Source organism: Melospiza melodia, chromosome 6 (genome assembly GCF_035770615.1).
Source record: "Melospiza melodia melodia isolate bMelMel2 chromosome 6, bMelMel2.pri, whole genome shotgun sequence".
Classification (NCBI taxonomy): Eukaryota; Metazoa; Chordata; class Aves; order Passeriformes; family Passerellidae; genus Melospiza; species Melospiza melodia.
In genome coordinates this window covers 31,181,922-31,200,693 of record NC_086199.1, presented here as the reverse complement: position 1 = coordinate 31,200,693, position 18,772 = coordinate 31,181,922, and the positions used below count along the sequence as shown (strand labels likewise).

Sequence of the window (18,772 nt, the reverse complement as noted above, 5' to 3'; positions counted from 1 at the left end):
GGCAAGGTATCTATTGCCTTCTCCATTTTAGTCAAAATACATGTTATTTCCATTACCATAAAAAGTAAGTTTCACCACTATTGTAAATCACCAGCAGGAATTCTTTCTTACAAACAAAGGAGGAACATATGATAGTGGATCCAAATCACAATACACACAGATGATGGAAATAATTTCAAATACAGTACTTTATTCCTCAGTGTTTACAGCTGTTGACAAAAGCGTCTCTCAATTCCTGAAAAAAATCCCCAACCTTTTTTTTCAGATCTTCAACAAACAAAACAATATTAACTTAGGTATTCATTAAGTGCGAATAAACACAAAAATGTTCACAAACACATAAGAAAATCTTTTACTTACAACAGCATTTTTGAAAATACTTTTTTTTTCAAAACAAAACTTGAGGTTGAAATCAATTACTTTCATGGTGTTATTGCATTGTTTGAGAAATTAAAAGCATACACTCTGACAAAAGGACAGCAAAGGATACCTCCATGAAATATGGTGGTGCTTACTTTATTTTTTAAACTACTGGCTTCACATTTTGAAGTTATTTTAGAAAGACTGAATTGGCCAGATTAAAAAAAAAATCTCCAGCCTATTTGTATTTCCATATTTTACATGGTCTACATACACATAGCTGAAATATGATACTGAAATAATTCAACTGTTAGAATTGAAGTGGACATGTACCTGCTTCATCTGATGATTTACTTCATTCAGAACTGCTCTGCCTACTAACAAACAGGATGGACTGATGAGTGTAAAAACACCAAGGCACATCCACATCTGCAGTTACAACAATCCAACTAAACTGCTGCCATCTTGCTGCAATCCTAAGACTAATGAAACCTTTAAGCATAGGTAAATAATTTGTTTTTCCAAGTGCAGTTCCTTGATGAAGCCACGTGCTTGACTGCTGATTACTTGTAGCAAAAAGAAACATTGGGATGAGCAAACAGAATTTAATCTTAAGGCTTTGGTTGTTAAAAAGCTGCTCTCTATTCCTTTGCTTACCAACACTTTGCTCCAAGGCCAGCTGTCTCATTTGGTATGTCATTGTTTTGGGAGCTATTCCAGAGCATTAGGCAAAAACCAAGCTCAGAACCAAGAGAACCAGCACTGTGCTCCCATGAGGGGTCTCTCCATAACCACTGCAGAGGCTGCCAAGAGCTTAGGCCAGTAGGAAGCATAGAAAAAAATTGGCAAAGCAACTACAGTGCTAGCAGTTGGGTGACATTAAGCAATTGCTGCAGAAGTTCACATCCCAGCTAACATGTTCTAGCAAGCAAAACTGCTGCTGCTTTTTGTCAGGCACCTGCTGCAACCCTAAAGCCTGGGTAAAGCCATGTATATCACATTAGAAGCAGCATTCTCAACCACACTGATGAGAGAGGAAATAACAGAAGAAAAGCTTTTGAAAGACATTAATTTGATTTGGAACAGAACTTTACATTCATGCCTGAAGTTGCCAGTGAAACAGGACATATGTATGTTTATGAAGGTAAAAAACATGTTTAAAGCATACCAATGGACACCAATAGGAAAATTGTGCAGAAAGAACATGTAACTGAGGAACATAAATCCAAAATCAAACCCTGAAGTTCAACCTGCAGTTATGCCTACAATTACAAGTGCTTCAAGCCTGCTGTGCTATTTAATCATCAGACACACCAGGTTCATCAGATGCCTTCCTGAATCTCTCTGCAGTGACCTGACCCTGACAAACACTGTCATGAGAACACTCTCAGGCAGCATCCCCCTCCTACCTCTGTTCTCAGGAGCACCCTCACACCATGGGAGAGCTAAAAGATACTGGGCAGCAGAACCTGACTTCTTTAACTGACAGCACTAAACCTAATTCCTGTCTACATATATTTACAGCCCTGATGGTATGTCAGCTAACTCCTTCTAGACTAACAATGTGAGGGAGAAGGCACCCATACCACGTCAAGACAGGGCTTCTTTTATGTTGGCAGAGAGAGAAATCACTGAGAAAAGGCAACTGCTGCATGAGGTGTCTTGTTAACTAACCAGACAGCTGGTGATTCCCAAACACAGAGCAGGCAAGGGAGAACAGAATAATTTAAAAAAACTAGGGGAAAGAAAAAAAAAGGTGAGAAGAAATATGTTCTTTCTTAAAAAGCTAAGCTTATTCCAACTTTGTGTCTCAAAGCTGATACACAAGGATATACACACAAATTCATACCAGACATGATGCCTACAGGTGTTCTGCCCAATCTGATTTAAATTTTTTTTTATGAAACACCCACAATGGAAAACAGGTAAAATGAAAATAAGACACTATCAAACATCACTATGATGAGTTTACAGTACATGCTCTGACCATTAAAGAGTGTCTGATACATTATGAACACAAAAAACAACCTGATTCAATTAATTTATGTAGAGTATTAAATCACAATGTTACTATAATGTGAAGTTCTGCAAGAATAATCAAATCTAATTGAATAAATTTCACCAAAGCCTTAAAGATTTTAACATTTGAAATGAAAATTCATTTACATGAATGAATTAATGAATTCATTTTCATGAAAACTATGAATGAAGAACAATGACATGAAGAGAACAAGCCTGAAAGCAGCATTCTTGAGTCTTTTAAAAGTGGTTTCATCCAGTTCTTAGGCCTACTTTGTTTTTTCTACACAAGATTTTGGAGCAGGAGACTAGACATGCAACATGCAATAATTAGAGAGGTCTGACCATTAATATATTTTTGTTTGTTTAGAAAGGGTTTTATTCAGTTTTCTGAGACTTATTTTAAATAAAATGATATAAAAAACACCATATAAGCAGTATGAAAAACAAGGACTTCAGTCATCAGATTTTAATATAAAACATCAGTTAACTAAAAGAACTCAGAACATCAGTTGGTCTAATGAAATTACTAATATGGTCATATTTAATTCTAACCTAAACCCGAGTCAACAGATCTAAATTCCTAGTACCAGTAAACACCACCACTATGTTCTGCCAGTTACTCTGGTAAGATTTACAGTACTTCAGTATCTTCGGTATCCTCCCCCTCCCCTTCCACCATAGGGATCACCATAGCCTCCCCTGCCACCATAACCTCCCCTGCCACCCTGGAAGCCACCTCCACCCTGGAAGCCACCTCCACCCTGGAAGCCACCCCCACCCTGGAAGCCACCCCCACCCTGGAAGCCACCCCCACCTCTTCCACCGCCTCTGAAACCTCCTCCTCCTCTACCCCCTCCACCCCCCCAGTTACCCCTTCCTCCACCACCACCCCCCCAGCCCCCTCTTCCACCACCTTCTTGTCTTTTTTGCCATGGAGGCATTTCAGGAGGAGGTGGTTCAATCTCTGTTGGTCTGCCTCCACGGTCAGGGACTCTCCCCATCAGAACCTGTATGGAAAAACAGGTCATTTTCAGAGTTACAAAATAGCAGCAATAACCTGAAGAGACACAGGATCTTCTCCTGTGAACAGAGAAACACTGCTTTCTGTTTTCAGGAAATTTGGCCCCTCAGTGCAGTGCCTGACAGCAGAATCACTATCTTCTATCCCTGTAACACCACAACAGAAGTCTGAAAACGTTCTCATTTTTCACCTCTAAAACAGAAATAACGGCAGCTAGCTGGCTCATATTACTTTTGTGAGTTTTTAATGAAGAACACTGCAGACCTGAAGTATTAGTATTGCAATAAGCAATATACACACTTCATATATAATATATACAAATGCACATGTATATTCATGCAGAAAAGACTCCTTATGATGTGGCTCTTCTACTTAAATTTCAAAGTTCAAGTTCAAACCTGATCAACCAACAAAAAAACCCAACTGGCAACCTGATGTGCAGTTCTCAAAGGCACACCAGTCTGGCTAACATTAGAAACTACTGACTCTCAGTAAAGAGCCAGAACGAACAAAATATGCAACAGGCTGCAGTAGCACTTCCAAGAAAAGGAAAAAAAAAAGGCATCTTGACTATGGCAGGTATTACTCAGTGTATAAAAAGAAAAACTGCACTGGACAAAGTTAAACAAAACAAACATCTCTGAAGAGAACAAAAATGTATCCAAGTAAGGTGTTTTGTTTTTTTCTTTTGTATTTCCTAAACTCTCTGTGATCAATGTTAACATTCCCTGATCAGCCCAAGGCACTCCAACTGAAGTCCTCTCAAGAAAAAAAAAAACAACGCACCTTTCTCTGAGATCCTACAATAATTAAGAAATTTCCAAGTGTTAAGGATCAAAACATATTAAAGTATCTAAATGAGGTAAAAAACATTATAAAAATCTGTAAATACAGGATCAATATAATCAGGTTTAGTCACCACTTGAATGGTGAAACTCATGTCACGACTTGCAAGCTTCAGCTTTTATCACCCACAAGAAAGCAGCACTAGGTTGATTCAATACTGCAGCAAACCAGGTAATTTTCATCAAAATGACATTTCTACAGAAACTTTTGTGATTTATAACACACTGATGAACAAGAGACGTAGGTTTACAAACCAAACAATAATATCCTGGCAAGGTAGCTCAGGAACTGATATCACAAGTACTTATATCTATCCTTGAGGTGTGCAGTTCCACTGAACTCAAGAGGTTATTTACACATACACATACATCCCCCATACTTTTCTCCCTCATCTACACTACTCTATTTCATCCTGTTGCATGACTGACTGTCTAAGAAGATCAAAAAAGGACTTTCTGCAATGTTCACCAGAATACTGCAAACCTTCCTTTCTTAAAAGGAAAAAATGAAATTAGGGTACCGAGCAAAACCAGTGTTTAACTCCAGAATCCCTTTTGAGAGGTCTGCAAATGCCCATGTCCATTTCCCACTGCCAGAACAGTGTACCTTGTTGATAGCACAGGCAGTCTTCTCCCGTGTTGAGCCACTGCTGGTTCTTATGATCTTGGACAAATCCTCGCGAGCAGCGAGAAGGTGAGCCAGGGAAATGGTGGACTTGGGAGACAGCGCGTGGCGCTTGGGCTGATAGATCCGAGCTATCTCATCTGTTTTTACCTGAAAGAACACCAAACACTGCTCACCTGCCAGGTATCAAACACACCAACAGATCTACTGTAAACCATGTGCTGGTCTCAGTAAGTTTCAATTTGAACACAAGGTGAGGTGTAGCTTCTGAAATACAAACTGTATTACAAAACATAGTGCCAGTTATCAGCAGTTCTATTCCTGTTGGTGGAACTGTTACACAGAACGTGCTGCTGATTATGTTTAATTGATGCTGAAACTTAGCACCAGTACAAAAGAAACTCCTCTATCCACTGGCATCAAACACTCTTTAATGTCTTCCAACATGTCTACAGACTAAAACTTAAGGAGTCCATACTGCTCTCTCAAGAGCTTTACATAACCATATTCAACAGATTGCTTCTAAACAAGATGAAAACAGAGCAGCTTCAACATAAAGTAAATTTGTGGAAAAAACTGAAAATATATCAGTGCAGCAAAACACTTTTGCAAGACATGAAAAAGTGAGATTGAGAAGAAGACAACATTAGATATTTTCCAAGCATGCTCTGATGCCTCATTTATTTAGCAGAAAAGAAAAATAAATATACTTTCTGGGAAAACCTAGAATGACCTTCAGAGTGAAGTAAAACATTTGTTATTGGCTAGACCAGATCAAGCTGAACCTTTACAAGACTGTTCTGCTTGGTAATTACTCCATCATTTGTGAACCCATTTCAGTCTGCAAACTTAGCCCTCTTGGAGGCTGAACAAGTTACAAAGAAACAACAACAACAACAAAAAAATCCCCAAAATGCCATACCATCAAAAGCAAAGAAACTTTTCAATATCTATTTAATGGTGGAGAAAAAAAGGCAAGCTACCAATTTTTAAAAAGACAACAATTTGTCTCTCAGCTTAAAAAACTAAAAATCACTAAATTACATCAATGCCAAAATATTTTCAATTCCCAAAGCCTTCTCAAAAAAGTTATGAACATCCTTCAAGAGAAATAAGGGAAAAAAAAGATTTAAAACAGTATGCTATTTTGAATTAGTAGGTAACCTGGTTATTTCTGTAACTGCATATATTTCACACTAACAGTCTTTACAAGACAGGAAAACGAATCATCTGACTACTTTATCATAAAAAATTTCTTTAAACTATTGTTCTATTTCAAAAGGGCATTCATTGTTTTTATGGAACAATAGCAAGTGACAAAGTTTTAGTCTGCTTAAGTTAGTCATCAGTCACATCAACTCCATTTTAGAAGGATACTTTAAATTTGAAGGTACATAATTGTACTGGTACAGCTGTGAGGAAGTTATACAAGTAGGGACATCTCCTGGCTTCTCTGAGCTAAATGCCTCCCTTTTCCTTTCTTGCAGCATGAAACATTCACAACCCCTTCAGAAATTAAACAGTGAGCTGCTCCAACACAGCACAGTAGCACCTTGACTCGTGAGTTCCAGTGATATTTAGTGAATTTCACATAGCTGATTCTGCACGTGTCAATGACAAATTGTGACATCACAAAGACTTGTAACAATCCATCCTTTCAATAAGCTTTTCAAGTTTTAAGATTTATTCAGCTTAAGCTTTCTAAAGAAACCTTTGGAAGGAAAGCTGATCTTGTCACTAATGAACAAAATCCTCTGCCTCCAGCTTCCCACGTGTCTTCATCAAATCACAAACTTTGTGTGTCTTATCTCCCTACTCTTTGGGATACAAACAAGATACATTTCCAGCTCAGAAATACCATGACTATTTTTTAATATACAGAGTTCTAAGAAACAGTACAAATGAAATTATCACAATTAAAACAATACCAGCAGAAAAAAGACAGAGAAGTGCTTTGGAATTTTTAGTGACTGGAAAGATTACAAGCAATTGTGTGATTTTCTCACGCAAGCTACTATTCAAATAACCTGTTCAACTGAACAGCTGTTCATCTAGCAGAATCCAAGATAGGGGGCAGTCACTGTAACCTCTCAGACTTTATGAACACTACCTTCTTACACCCAATTTATGTTAAGGCCCAGTACTTGTCTTACTTTTGAATCTGCACAAGGTGCAGAGGTTCTCTCCTAGTTTACTTCATTGGAGGGTGTTAGATACAGAAAACAAGGAGATGGGAACTTTAATTAAAGTGAGAAACCCCTACAAAGGATGCTAGAATTTCTAATTGTGAAGCTATAAACAGTCACAAAGGATAGACTGTGCCATGCCTGGTTCAATCCAACCCCTTCCTCAATACCTAGGATTTGGATATTACAACTTGAGATGAGAACAGGCTGGAAAAAAGATAACAGTGATGGAAATGTATTTATGTATTTACATGGCATGCATATTCTGTAGGAAGACTTGGTGAACAGTAGCAGACTCCCACCCTGCAGGAAGCAAAAGATACATCAAGTTTACCTTTGCTCTATCAGACCAGCCAAAAGACTGCACAGTCACATCGAGCCTCTTCATCAACATCCGCCGCCGACACTCGTACTCACTGCAAAGAGCATCATTGATCTTCTCCAATCTTTCCTGCAGGGTTACAGTAAGAAATTCAAACAGACAAATATATAAAGTTATAGAGGTCAATTCAAACTTAACCCCATCCATCAACTAAGATGTCTATCCTGAGGTGACCACTACAAACTGCATAGCATCTTTGTAACGCTACAGTACTATGCACGTACAAAATGATTTGAAAATGAGCAATGGATGAATCAACACAAGGCCTGTTTTATAATGTCAGTTCTGGAAGTATACCTGATTATCACCATTAGTATTTAGCAACTGAATTTTAGTATTAATATTCAGCAATAGAACAGTGACTGTAAAAAGTCAAAGTTAAATGAAGCCATATGCATTTATTTTGACCATCCTGTTGAATACTGAAAAGAAATGGAGAAACTTTTCTTTACCACTTGGTCAGAGTTCAGAGGTTTTGTTAGCAGTGATTTCCCCACATGGTTATTTTTAACTTTGGAGAGAATGTCCTTCACCTGAAAAAAACACATACATCTCAGAACACAAATGATATTTAGATTTATTTCAGCAAAATTTGTTACAATCTCATTTTGCTACTTAGAAGATCAATCACAGCACGTTTGTTTTAGCAGACTCATGAAAACAAACACATATCTTCTAGCTTATGATCCACTGTAGAAAGATTTCCTGAGTACTTTTGTAAGATGACCAGCCTCTATACAAAAATATTTTATGGCACATCACTTGTCCTACCATTAACAGAACAACAGTTACATAGCAAATTTATCAAGTGCATACAGGAAGTAGGACTAGCTAAATTACTCATTTTAGATACTACTAAATGTTGAATGGCAACAATTGGAAGTTCAGAGCTCTGTTGCCAAATGTTACACTGGGCTACAAAAAATCTGGTGATGGGTGTTATGAAGAAAGGCAGAAGATATGACAGGCAGTCATTCTCTCTCAATAATTTTATTCTAATCCTACGCCTGGATCCAGCTAACATTATGTTTAAAACTTTTGCATTCACCCCAAATCATATTTGCTCATACTTTTTCCACTAGTTCTTGCCCTCAATAATTAGAGATGAAATGTGCTCTCTCTACCTTCCAAACACCACTGCATTTTCCTCTCTCATTACAAGAAATCTCTCCCACCTCTTCTTGAGTGAACTTCCTTTGGCAAAGCTCTTCTAAAATCATGACCATGAATGCCCACAACACTTGTACATAGCTTGAACATAATCCAACTGATTTTTCAGCTGGAGTTGACTGCATGCATATTATTGTTCCTGCAAGTTTTGTAAAGTTTGATGGAGAGAACTACATCTTCATTTGTTTTAGTAAATAACTATGGGGAACGAAGCAAAATTAATAAAACTAGAATTAATTTTATTTTATATGTCAAAGGAAGGATTAAGGTAATGCATGATCTACAGTAAAACCTGTAACTGGGGACAGCCATTAGATACATTTGCAAGGATTATAAGACTTCATGCAGGCACACAGGCATTTACATTACATTTGTCACAAAGGCATGGTTCAAAGCTCAGTTTTGAGCTTCACATGTTACAGAAATATCGCTAATTACCGCTACAAAAAAAAATTCCAAAAGTCAAAAACCAAATTCTGGAGCACCTAGTTAATTTTTAAAACAAATACTTAAAAAATCAACTCTCATATGGCAGGATTTTTATAATTATCTCAATTTTTTTTTGGTGTATATGAAGAAAAATAACTGATCTCAAATTTTCTGCGAAAACCAAGGTTTTTGTTCTTTCTTTTGACATCACTGCTGGGCAGCACTTTGCCAGGCTAAAAACACAATATCCCAGAAAAGGTCTGAGGTAAATATATTGTGCAGTGAACGAATTAAGGGAGAACACTGTTTTGACTCCAACAGAAAAGACAGCCTAGCAGTCTGAAAAGTGGCAATCTAATTAGTGTAATACCCCTGTTATTGTATTCAATTCATATCAAAAGAGGTTACAATAAGGGGTGAAGTTCAATTCCATGTACCATACTGATCCCAACACTCCTTTCTCTCTGATAAGTCCTGCTTCTCTGTGACCTTTTTCTTTACAAAAAACACTCCTAGGTTGTCTGTCTTCTGCATATAGCCAGTTTTTTTTTACTGAAGCATGAACACGGTGCCATATTCCACTCCAAAATGCAAATGCACCCAAGCACAAACTATGTTTGAATTTAAACAAATGTTTGAAGACAAAAATCGAAAGCTAATAATTAACAATAGAGCAAGATCAGTATGACAAAAAGAGATGAACAGATCAGTAATGAGTATAGAAGGAATGAACAGCAGATGAATTAAAAATTCTATGCGGCAAGACGTGTCTACTCATATACCATTGTGGTCAGAAATATTATCTCAAAGCCTGAAAGAAAGAGTCTATCAAAATGAGACCAGCTGCTGAAACAAAAACCAATACAGCAAAATGAAAAATCCTCAATGTAATTTACAGTTAGACTGTGAATGAAGATGTGAAAGCCAGTGATGCTGAATACTACCTAGAGATTAGAATTATTTTAGGTCTGCAGCTGCAAGGACAACTAAGAGGTGAACAGAACACTGGACTCCACATATGAAAGCCACATTCTGCCATCACAAGTCAATCTGCTGCATACTCCTGAATTCCATGAACTGAAAAGTGAAAGGAAGTTTAGAGAGAACAATTAAGGAAGATAACCAATGAAAATCAGAACTAGAAGAAACAAAAGCAGCTAAATGAAACAATCCTTTACTGACTGAGAAACTGCCCCCAAATTGCTGCAATGTTTTCTTTCCAAGTTAGAGAACACCTATGTAATTTTTACCCAGCACAGCTTTACTACTCAGTAACAGTTAAGGAGGAATCTCTTCACTGATGAACTGGTCTATACTCATGAACTGGTCTATGTTTTTGACACACTGTAGAGTCATACTCAGATTCTCTACTTACTCCTCACCCCCATCAGCAGGGCTCATGGGGAACTCCTACAGCTATAATGGTGAAACAAGCTGAGCTGCCCTACAGCTCAGAACACACTGCTCAGCCAGGACTGGTGACAGAGCTATGAGCACAGGAACTCTGACACACAACAGTCTGCCAGAGGACAAGAATACAATGGATGTGAGAATCTATGCTACAACCTGTATTCCCACACATGATAGTTGCCCTGGACCGAGAAGGAAATGCAGGAGTTTAAAAAACCCACCACAACCCAGAAAGAAGTCTGCACATACAAGTGGAAACAAAACCAAATGCAGTGCCCTGATAAGAGCAGTGAAAACATACTCAAAGAAACATAAACCAAACTGTGATAGCCAAATCATCCTAATGGTTTTACACATTCAGGTCTAAATATAAAACCAAATAATTAAAACTAGATGTAGACAAGTATATTTGACTATTTGACATGCCATGTAATCAATGACCTTGGTAACACTAAAAATTTATGGGATTGCTTTGGGAGTTCACACAGTCTCTAAATATAAAATGAAAACAAATAAGCCATTGAATCTGCTTGAGACAAAAAAACCAAATTCAAATCTGCTGCATAAAATAAACACATATTTTACTGTTAACAAATAAAGTATATCCTTATTGAACATGACATTTCTCATTTGTTTTGTAATTTTGTCCAACTGAAAAAAAATTAGCTCCCATTTCATTACCATGTTCAATGTATTTATTAAATATCCTCATCCTCTGTCAAAACAGAGAAGTAATTTTTACATTTAACACCTTTTGCACAGAAAAACATCATATATGTATGCACCTCCAGAGTTTTTCAAGATTTTGAAAAAAACCTGACCAGTGGAAAGGTGTTATATTATTAATTTAAAATAGCAACACTTAAGAGGAAAGACTGTTGCCTTAATTAGTCATAAGGTGTACTGTACAGTTGCATAGAGATCACCCAAAATCTTAAGGACAAAATATTTTTAAGCCTGTTTCATATACCTGCACATAAATTCAGTATTTATCTAACTTTAAATACATTTTTGTTTGACCTGATGTCTGGTGAACAGGACAACTCTTTGGTCTTGCTCCCTGCAGTTACATTAATCTTTACTCTCTAGGCACCATTACATCTGTAAAATTACTACAAATCAACAGTCAAATGAAACACATTAATTTAAATAATAATAAATTCTAGGATTTCTACCCAAATATATTAAAAAATATTCTTCTCACACTTCATTTAAGTGTTATTTTAGCTTAATTTTGACTTAGTTTGTTCAGTAGCCCTTTGTAGTTTCTTTTCATTCCCCTGATATGTGAAAAGTAGCGGAGTACTTTTAATAATGTGGGCCAAAAAAGTTCAGAAGTCTTTTGAATAATATCACATTAAAAGTTTTTTCAAATAAACAGTATTAGAATGTCACTTTGTAATTAGGTGTGAAATTCACACTATCTTGATTGGAAAACAGCCAGATGTAAGCACTAGTTACAAGGCACAACATTGGCACAAACTTTTCTGAATCTTTCATCAATGTTCATTTAGAATTTATGGAGGTTTTGGCACTAAATTTCAGGTTGACTCCTAGATTCCCTCTTCATAAATACCCTTTACAAGGGAACAGCATCTTAAACAACTTAAAAATTACAATCAGTTTTTCAGTACTGTATAATAAGATGTGCTTAGTGATAGAAGGCTGTAATACTGTCCATTTATCTCTCATTTTCCTAGGTATATTGATAACCACAACCCTAATTACTGGAGATGCAAAAGATTGCTATGATTGTACACTCAAAGTTTGAGCTACTATAAAACTCATTTTGAATGAAGAAAGCAATCCTGATTTTATAATAATCTCTTAAATAAACTGGAAAATCACTTAAAAAAAAATAAATGTTCTAATGTTCCATACCAAAATATAGTGTGTGATCTGGCCTTTGGTAGGTTGCTGCTGCACAGCCCAACTATTCTCAGAACTACTCCCACAGCTACTGACAATGCTGAAGATGCTAGACAGAGACAAAGAGTAGACATGTTGAAATGCTGCAGATATATTTGCAGATACACTAAATAAAAATACTAGATCAGTATGTAAGTCTGTATTATGAATGATATAATACTAAACATCAACACTGCAATTTTACGCAGAATCTAACGAAATCAAAAGCCAAAAAATATTTGGAAAAATAAATATACTGTTTCAAGTGAATTTGTGTTCATATTTTAAAAAAGTAACAAAACGGTGCTCTTAAAAAAACATTTACAAAGCCAATGAACTTTAATTGGTGGCACCACCTTTCTAAAGCAGCTATACCTCTAAGTTTAGGTCTCTAACTCTATCTATCATCTATCAACTTGTCCTATATTAAAGTAATGGATGAAGGACAAGTAAACACATCGCAGAAATTCTACAAAATCTGCAAGGTAAGAAAATATCCTTTGTTCATAAGGGATGAGACACACAGAGAACAAATTACACAAATTATTAATGTGGAGTCACAGAATATGAATGAACTAGTTTTGCCACCTTTCTACACTCTGAAGTGAGTACAAGTGGTATGACCACTGTGGAACTGACAGACCTCAAAACCATTGGAGAATAGTCCAGGCAGCATTTATTAAAAAAAATAAACAACAACCAACCAAAACCAAAGATAAAACGCTTTTCAGATTCTGCTCATTTTTAGTACTTCTGAAAGTGTAATAGTTTATACAAACTGGGATGGCAACACCATGCACAACTGAAGCCTGTGATGCTGTCTGATAGGAGGAAATGCCAGACTTTGCAAAAGGTGACAGACACCAGGTGTCCAATAACTCAAAGAAAACGTTCTATATCACTATGTGTGTAGGAAGGAATGGTACTCCAGGTCTGGTCTTGCTGTTCCACAATTGCAGAACTGGAGTCCTGTCCCTGCAACGCAATGAAACTAAATCTGCTCCAGAGAAATGAAGCAAGGAAGGTCACAGACTGTGAACACACATGGATGCAAACACAGCTATCACTCACAGAGGGAGATCAGCACAATCAGGCCATTAGTCATCAGATGTAACTTTGACATTTTCATTCCCGAAACAGTGCTAGAATTGTTTCTTCATCCCTTCAAAAATATTTACTGAATGTAAAGATTTTCTTAGAACTAAATAGATCAAGCACAGATATAGTGTAGGAATAGGCAGTTCCACTTGCATCTGGGTGATGTCTTTTATAAATTAACCTATATAAGGTTTTTTCTTGTCACACCGAAGACAGATGTAAGAAAATCATGCAAGTAACAGGCCCTCTCCCCAAAATCTCTGAATGTTCAACTGCCCAATTGTTGATGAGGAAGAATGAAAAAAACAAGCACAATCATGTCAAATTATTAAATTCAACGACTTTAGCAGAGGGAGTTTTCATTCTACCCTACAAGGCGGATCAGTCACTCTCTCCCCAAACACTACAGAGAGATGAAGAGCAAAACTTTCAGCTGTCTGACAGAGAAGATAAATTCCACCTTAAGAGCCTATTTACATTCTGCAGTAAGGAAATCAGAGTAAGGATCACATCAGTGAAATGAGTTAAAACCTGGAGGGATACAACAAAAAGAACTATCTTGCTGACTAAGGTTTAAGTTGGCTTATTCACTGAATACCAGCAATTCAGGCATTTTCATCCTCTTCTGTAACAAATCCACACTTGCAATTAAGAAATTAATAAACTAAAAAGGACTAATTTAAGTTTTGCATATTAAATGTAAATGCATTCCAGAAACAACTACAGGTATATAAAGGCACAAACAGTTATTACCCAAAGTTTTCTGCTTGCTACAGCACATCTGAATGGGTAAGAGGAAAACTTCTACCTTAAACCTGCATGGCATAATATGTCTGATCAGGTATATTGCAACCTCAGGGAAATGCTGAAATACTTCACCTCATAACTCAAACAGTTTAACTTAAAAGACTAAGCTGGTTTTCAGAATTAAAATTCTTTTGCACTTATCAGACAGGGTTTTTACGGGTAAGACTGCTGGGCTCTGAACTCTATGATGAGTGCTCACAGGGACAGTGCTTACAGTTTAGCAGTAGTGAGAAGATGTAAAAGCCCATACCTTTTGTTCCACAATGGTTAACAAGGGAGGAATACCAGAAGATGAAGAGTTTGGCAGACCCAGTGCTTCACAAATAGTTTGCATTTCCTGAATAATTTCATTGTGCTTTTCCAAATGAGAGCCTTTAACTTTCTTGCTCTGCAGTATCTTTAAAGCCTGAAGTTCTGTACTTAGAAATACTAGAGAGAAAAGCATCATAAGAGCAGATTTAGAGACACTTAAGCATTTCTGCATCCACATTGTCCGTACAGCTACAATATCTTACATTTGTAAAATAACTATGATAAAAGAGAGACTTTCTCAGTTCTCTCCTGAATAGGTCAGAATGTTTCTTACTCTTTACCTCCATTTCCTCTCACCTGAGTTCCTACCTCAGCCTACACACTGCATTTAACTGTTCAACTCCCTTCTGCCACCAGATCCCAAGTTCCCTGGCTAGTTTCACATTACCACACTGGTTCCTGCTGCCACTTCTTTGTCCAAGTCCAGCTTACACTTAGACATTGCTTCCCTCAATTCTGCTTTCAGCACCTTCAGATTGTGCAGCACTGCTGTTCAAGCTGCCCTCTCACAAACACAGGGGGCAAGGTCTTAGTTTAGGTGAGCTGGAACAACTGGATCAAGAGAGGGATCAAGAGGCCTCAGTAGGATGCACCATACTTTTAAAAGAAATTTTAGTTTCTGCTAAACAGCTTTCTAATGCTGCTCTATTTTTCACTTTGCACAAATGAGCTGATGTAGGCTGAGCTAGTATGTAAGGACTGTACACATCAACTGAAAACACAAAGAACTTAGCAGTGTAAATAGTTCAGTTATGATAAAGCATGCACATAAAACACTGTATTATAAACGGGAAAAAATTATTACTCACAAAGGAGTTTAAGACAATCTTCTTTCTCTCTTAATCTGTCTTTGATGTCTCCAGACACCAGTGATGTATATGGACAAGCCATTTCTCTCAGAAAGCCACTAATTTCAAGCTGGAAGCTCTCTATATCTTTCACTCCTATGGAAATAAATGCACAATTAATGGCTTGTTACAGAAACATCAAAATGCTATCTAATTTTTTAATGCACACTTCTATTGCAGATTTCAACAGCCCAAAGATTAACCACCTTCCACACCAGTAACATTTTTCTTTAAAAAGTCCTACATACAAGAAGGTATGCCTTCTAATAGCACCTTGTACTCATGTTTTGAATGAGATAATGCTACAGCAGTCTGTGAAGAACACAAATGACCATCAGAAGGAAGTGAACAGTTTATGTCACTAAATAGCGTGTCAGTGTCATTTTCTGATGAAGAAGCGACAGGAGTCATGAGCCCATTATTTTCAGTGATTGCTTTTAGTTACACTACTTTTTTGGTGAAAACATAAGTAATATAAAATCTCATCCAAACTCCAGCACACAGCAGAAACAATCAGGCAGTGCTACCAAGCACTCCAGGTATCCACACACGGTGCTGACAGGAACAGTGTGCTGGACCAACAGCCAGAAAACACCCAGCACTGCAATTTATGCCATCAAAATATGATTACATGAATGCACTTTTCACATTTATGTATATCTAAAACCACGTCAAATCACCTTCTTTTTTCCTTTTGAAACAGTCTTCAGAACAGAAGACCTTAATCTTAGTCTAAGAGCCACGTATGTACAAATATCAGCCTGAGTTTGGCTACCTTTCAGCTTTCTTGTAAACTTCAACACTAATTTCACTATTAGCTGAACAGTATGGGTCTAAATCCACAGAACAAATACTAAATTAACATCGATATACCATCTGTTGCAGTGATGCTTTCTTCCATATTACAAAGTGACTTTATCTGGGAACCTAACCAAATGCAAAGCTCAAAAAATTCTGGTGAAGACAATCCATTTTCTGCTGCTTTTTTCAGGGCCTCCTCCTCCAACAGGGCACCCGTGTACCTGCACAGACAGATAAACATTAGTAATAAGAAGTAAGCATAACATAAAATATACATATTTTCAAATTATTTTACTGTAAGCTGGTTAGTAACTACATTTAAAGGAATTATTCTTTTGACATTACTTTTGTCAAGGAACAATTCATATTTCTTTCTTTTAAACGCACCAAAAAGTTACTGGTCATTTATATACAAAATAGTTTGTCAGAAAACATGAGACAGGCACTTTCACATGTGTATGTGAAAACGCCTTGATCTCTCAGAACTCAAGCGTTAACTCAAGTGTTTGGTCGAATTTCCTCCTAACAGTAACAACTGACTGCCCAGCAGTAGGAGGAATGACATAACTGAAAAGTAAATGTCGCACAGTTTTCGTCCCTCACCACGCCAAGCACATCGCGGGAGGTGGGCAGGCTCCAAAGAACGCGGCGCTGCCCGCCAGCCTCCAGCGCCCGCCGCGGTGCCGAGCGCGGCCCTGCCCCCCAGAGCAGCCGGGCTCCCCCGCCCCCCGGCACCAGAGCCCGGCCGAGCCCCCCGCCCGCGCCCTGACCCCGCTCCGGCCGAGCCCGGCCCCTGAGGCCCCGAGCCCCGGCGCCGCCACAGCGCGGGGCCCGTTCCTGCGCCGATGCCGCGCTCCCCGTCGCTCCCGCCTCCGGCGCGGCCTCTCGCCCGCGGCTGCAGCTGCCCGCGGCCCCTCGCCCCTCGCAGAGGGGAGCCGCCGCTGCTCCCCGGTTACCCCAAGGCCTCCAGCGCGTCCAAGATGTCGCTCTCCATCCCCGGGCCCGGCGGTAGCTCCTTCATGCCGGCTCCGCGCGGTGCCCGCCTCAAACAGGCCCGCCGCAACCCGCGCCCGCCGCCGCGTTCCGCTGCCGCCGCACGGCAGCCCCGGCCGGGGGCCGGCCCCGGGCTGCCCCCGCCCCTCCCTTGGCGGCCAGCCCCGCTCCGAGGGGCCGGTCAGCGCCTCGGGGCCAGCCAGCCCCCGCCTGTGTCTGGGGGTGACCCTTCTATACAGCCCGGCCCTGCCTTTGCTCTCGTGCTGGGCAGCGCCCGGGCTCCCTGACGCTTCCCCGGCGGGGCTCGTCTCCTCCTGGCCCTGCAGCTGTGCTCTGCATTCGGCCCCAAAGCCCCCACTGCCCGCTGCAGTCGCTTATCCCGCTCCACCGGGCGCCAGCCGCCTGGAGAAGCACGGCACCGGGAGCGACCGCAGCCACCCCTGGGGCTCCGGACATGGCTCCTGCCAGGGCAGCCAGCTCTGCCACCCTGCCCCGAGCCCCTCTGGGACGTGCTTCAGAAAAGCAGGTGTCGAGGCCTGGACTTCTGCGTTATTTCTGTGACCTCTCAAATTGAGAAATTCTGCCTGAGATGGTGCAGGCCGTATCTGCCGGGCACCTGCGGGTTTTCCTCTGTGGGGTGGTGCCTCAGCCCTGCTGCGCTGATTTTGGCTGAGGTGGAGTGAACTCTCTCCGCTGTGACTTGTATGGGACTGTGCTTGGAGGTAGTGCTGAAAGCAGGGTTGATATTTTAGAGATGTTTTTGTTATTGCTGAGCAGTGCTTGGACAGAGCCAAGGCTTTTTTTGCTTCTCATACTCTCATAGTAGCCCACGTGTGAAGGGAGTGGTGGTGCTGGGAAGGGACACAGCCAGGACAGCGGATCTCTACTACCAAAGGGATATTCCAGGCCATGTAGCATCATGATCAGCATATAAAGCTGGGGGGGAAGGGAATAAAGGGGGATGTTTGGAGTTGCAGATAATGGCATTTGCATTCCCAAGTAACTCATGTCCTGGAGATGGCTGAACACTCCTAGTGGGCTCATGGGAAGCAGTGACCTAATTCCTGTTTTGCTTTGCTTGCATGCACAACTTCTGATTTATGTATTAAATGGTCTTTTACCTCAACCCACAAGTTTTGTGGCCTTTGCTCTTTACTTTTCAACCTATGTGTGTTTCCATTTTTTTGATTCTCTCCCAGAGGGAGAGAAGGAGGGAGCGAGTGAATGGTTGCATGTTGCTTGCTTGCCAAGTGGTGTAAAACCACAACAGCCCTTTTTACCTTTTTTAACCAGTGTTTTCTTATATGGACCTTCAGAAAATCCAGTGGCTAAATTTATGATGAAGACCAGAAAAGCATACAATCAGATGAAAGTAATTATAACATAGATGTTCTTAATGCGTGAAATCTCTACAATTTTAGAAGTAACTATTTTTAATTATTTCCTGTTTAACAGAAGATGTGGCTTTGTTGAGTGCTAAGCTTTAAAAAGCGGGAATCAGGACAGCTATGACATCCTCCCACACGCACAGACAGAAATCTAGAAATTATAAACA

The 18,772-nt window shown here is 39.4% G+C and overlaps 1 protein-coding gene across 1 annotated transcript; it reads right to left on the bottom strand.

The window, feature by feature from the left end:
- Positions 1-170: 170 nt before the first annotated feature.
- On the bottom strand, positions 171-17,285 carry FAM98B (family with sequence similarity 98 member B). Its single transcript, XM_063160486.1, has 8 exons — positions 17,181-17,285; positions 16,297-16,445; positions 15,385-15,519; positions 14,514-14,692; positions 7,894-7,974; positions 7,394-7,510; positions 4,856-5,023; positions 171-3,389 (listed from the first exon to the last, which is right to left on the bottom strand). The coding sequence occupies exons 1-8, from the start codon at positions 17,243-17,245 to the stop codon at positions 3,024-3,026; spliced, it is 1,260 nt and encodes a 419-aa protein (XP_063016556.1). The 5' UTR covers positions 17,246-17,285; the 3' UTR covers positions 171-3,023.
- Between the last annotated feature and the right edge of the window lie 1,487 nt (positions 17,286-18,772).

Excerpts from the sequence above, each read along its gene's own strand:
- FAM98B (XM_063160486.1), bottom strand. The coding sequence starts at position 17,245 with ATGAAGGAGCTACCGCCGGGCCCGGGGATGGAGAGCGACATCTTGGAC. Across the intron at positions 16,446-17,180 it reads GACGCGCTGGAGGCCTTGGG|GTACACGGGTGCCCTGTTGG; the intron begins GTAACCGGGGAG and ends CTGTCTGTGCAG. Across the intron at positions 5,024-7,393 it reads GCTGGTCTGATAGAGCAAAG|GTAAAAACAGATGAGATAGC; the intron begins GTAAACTTGATG and ends GTGTTCTTTCAG.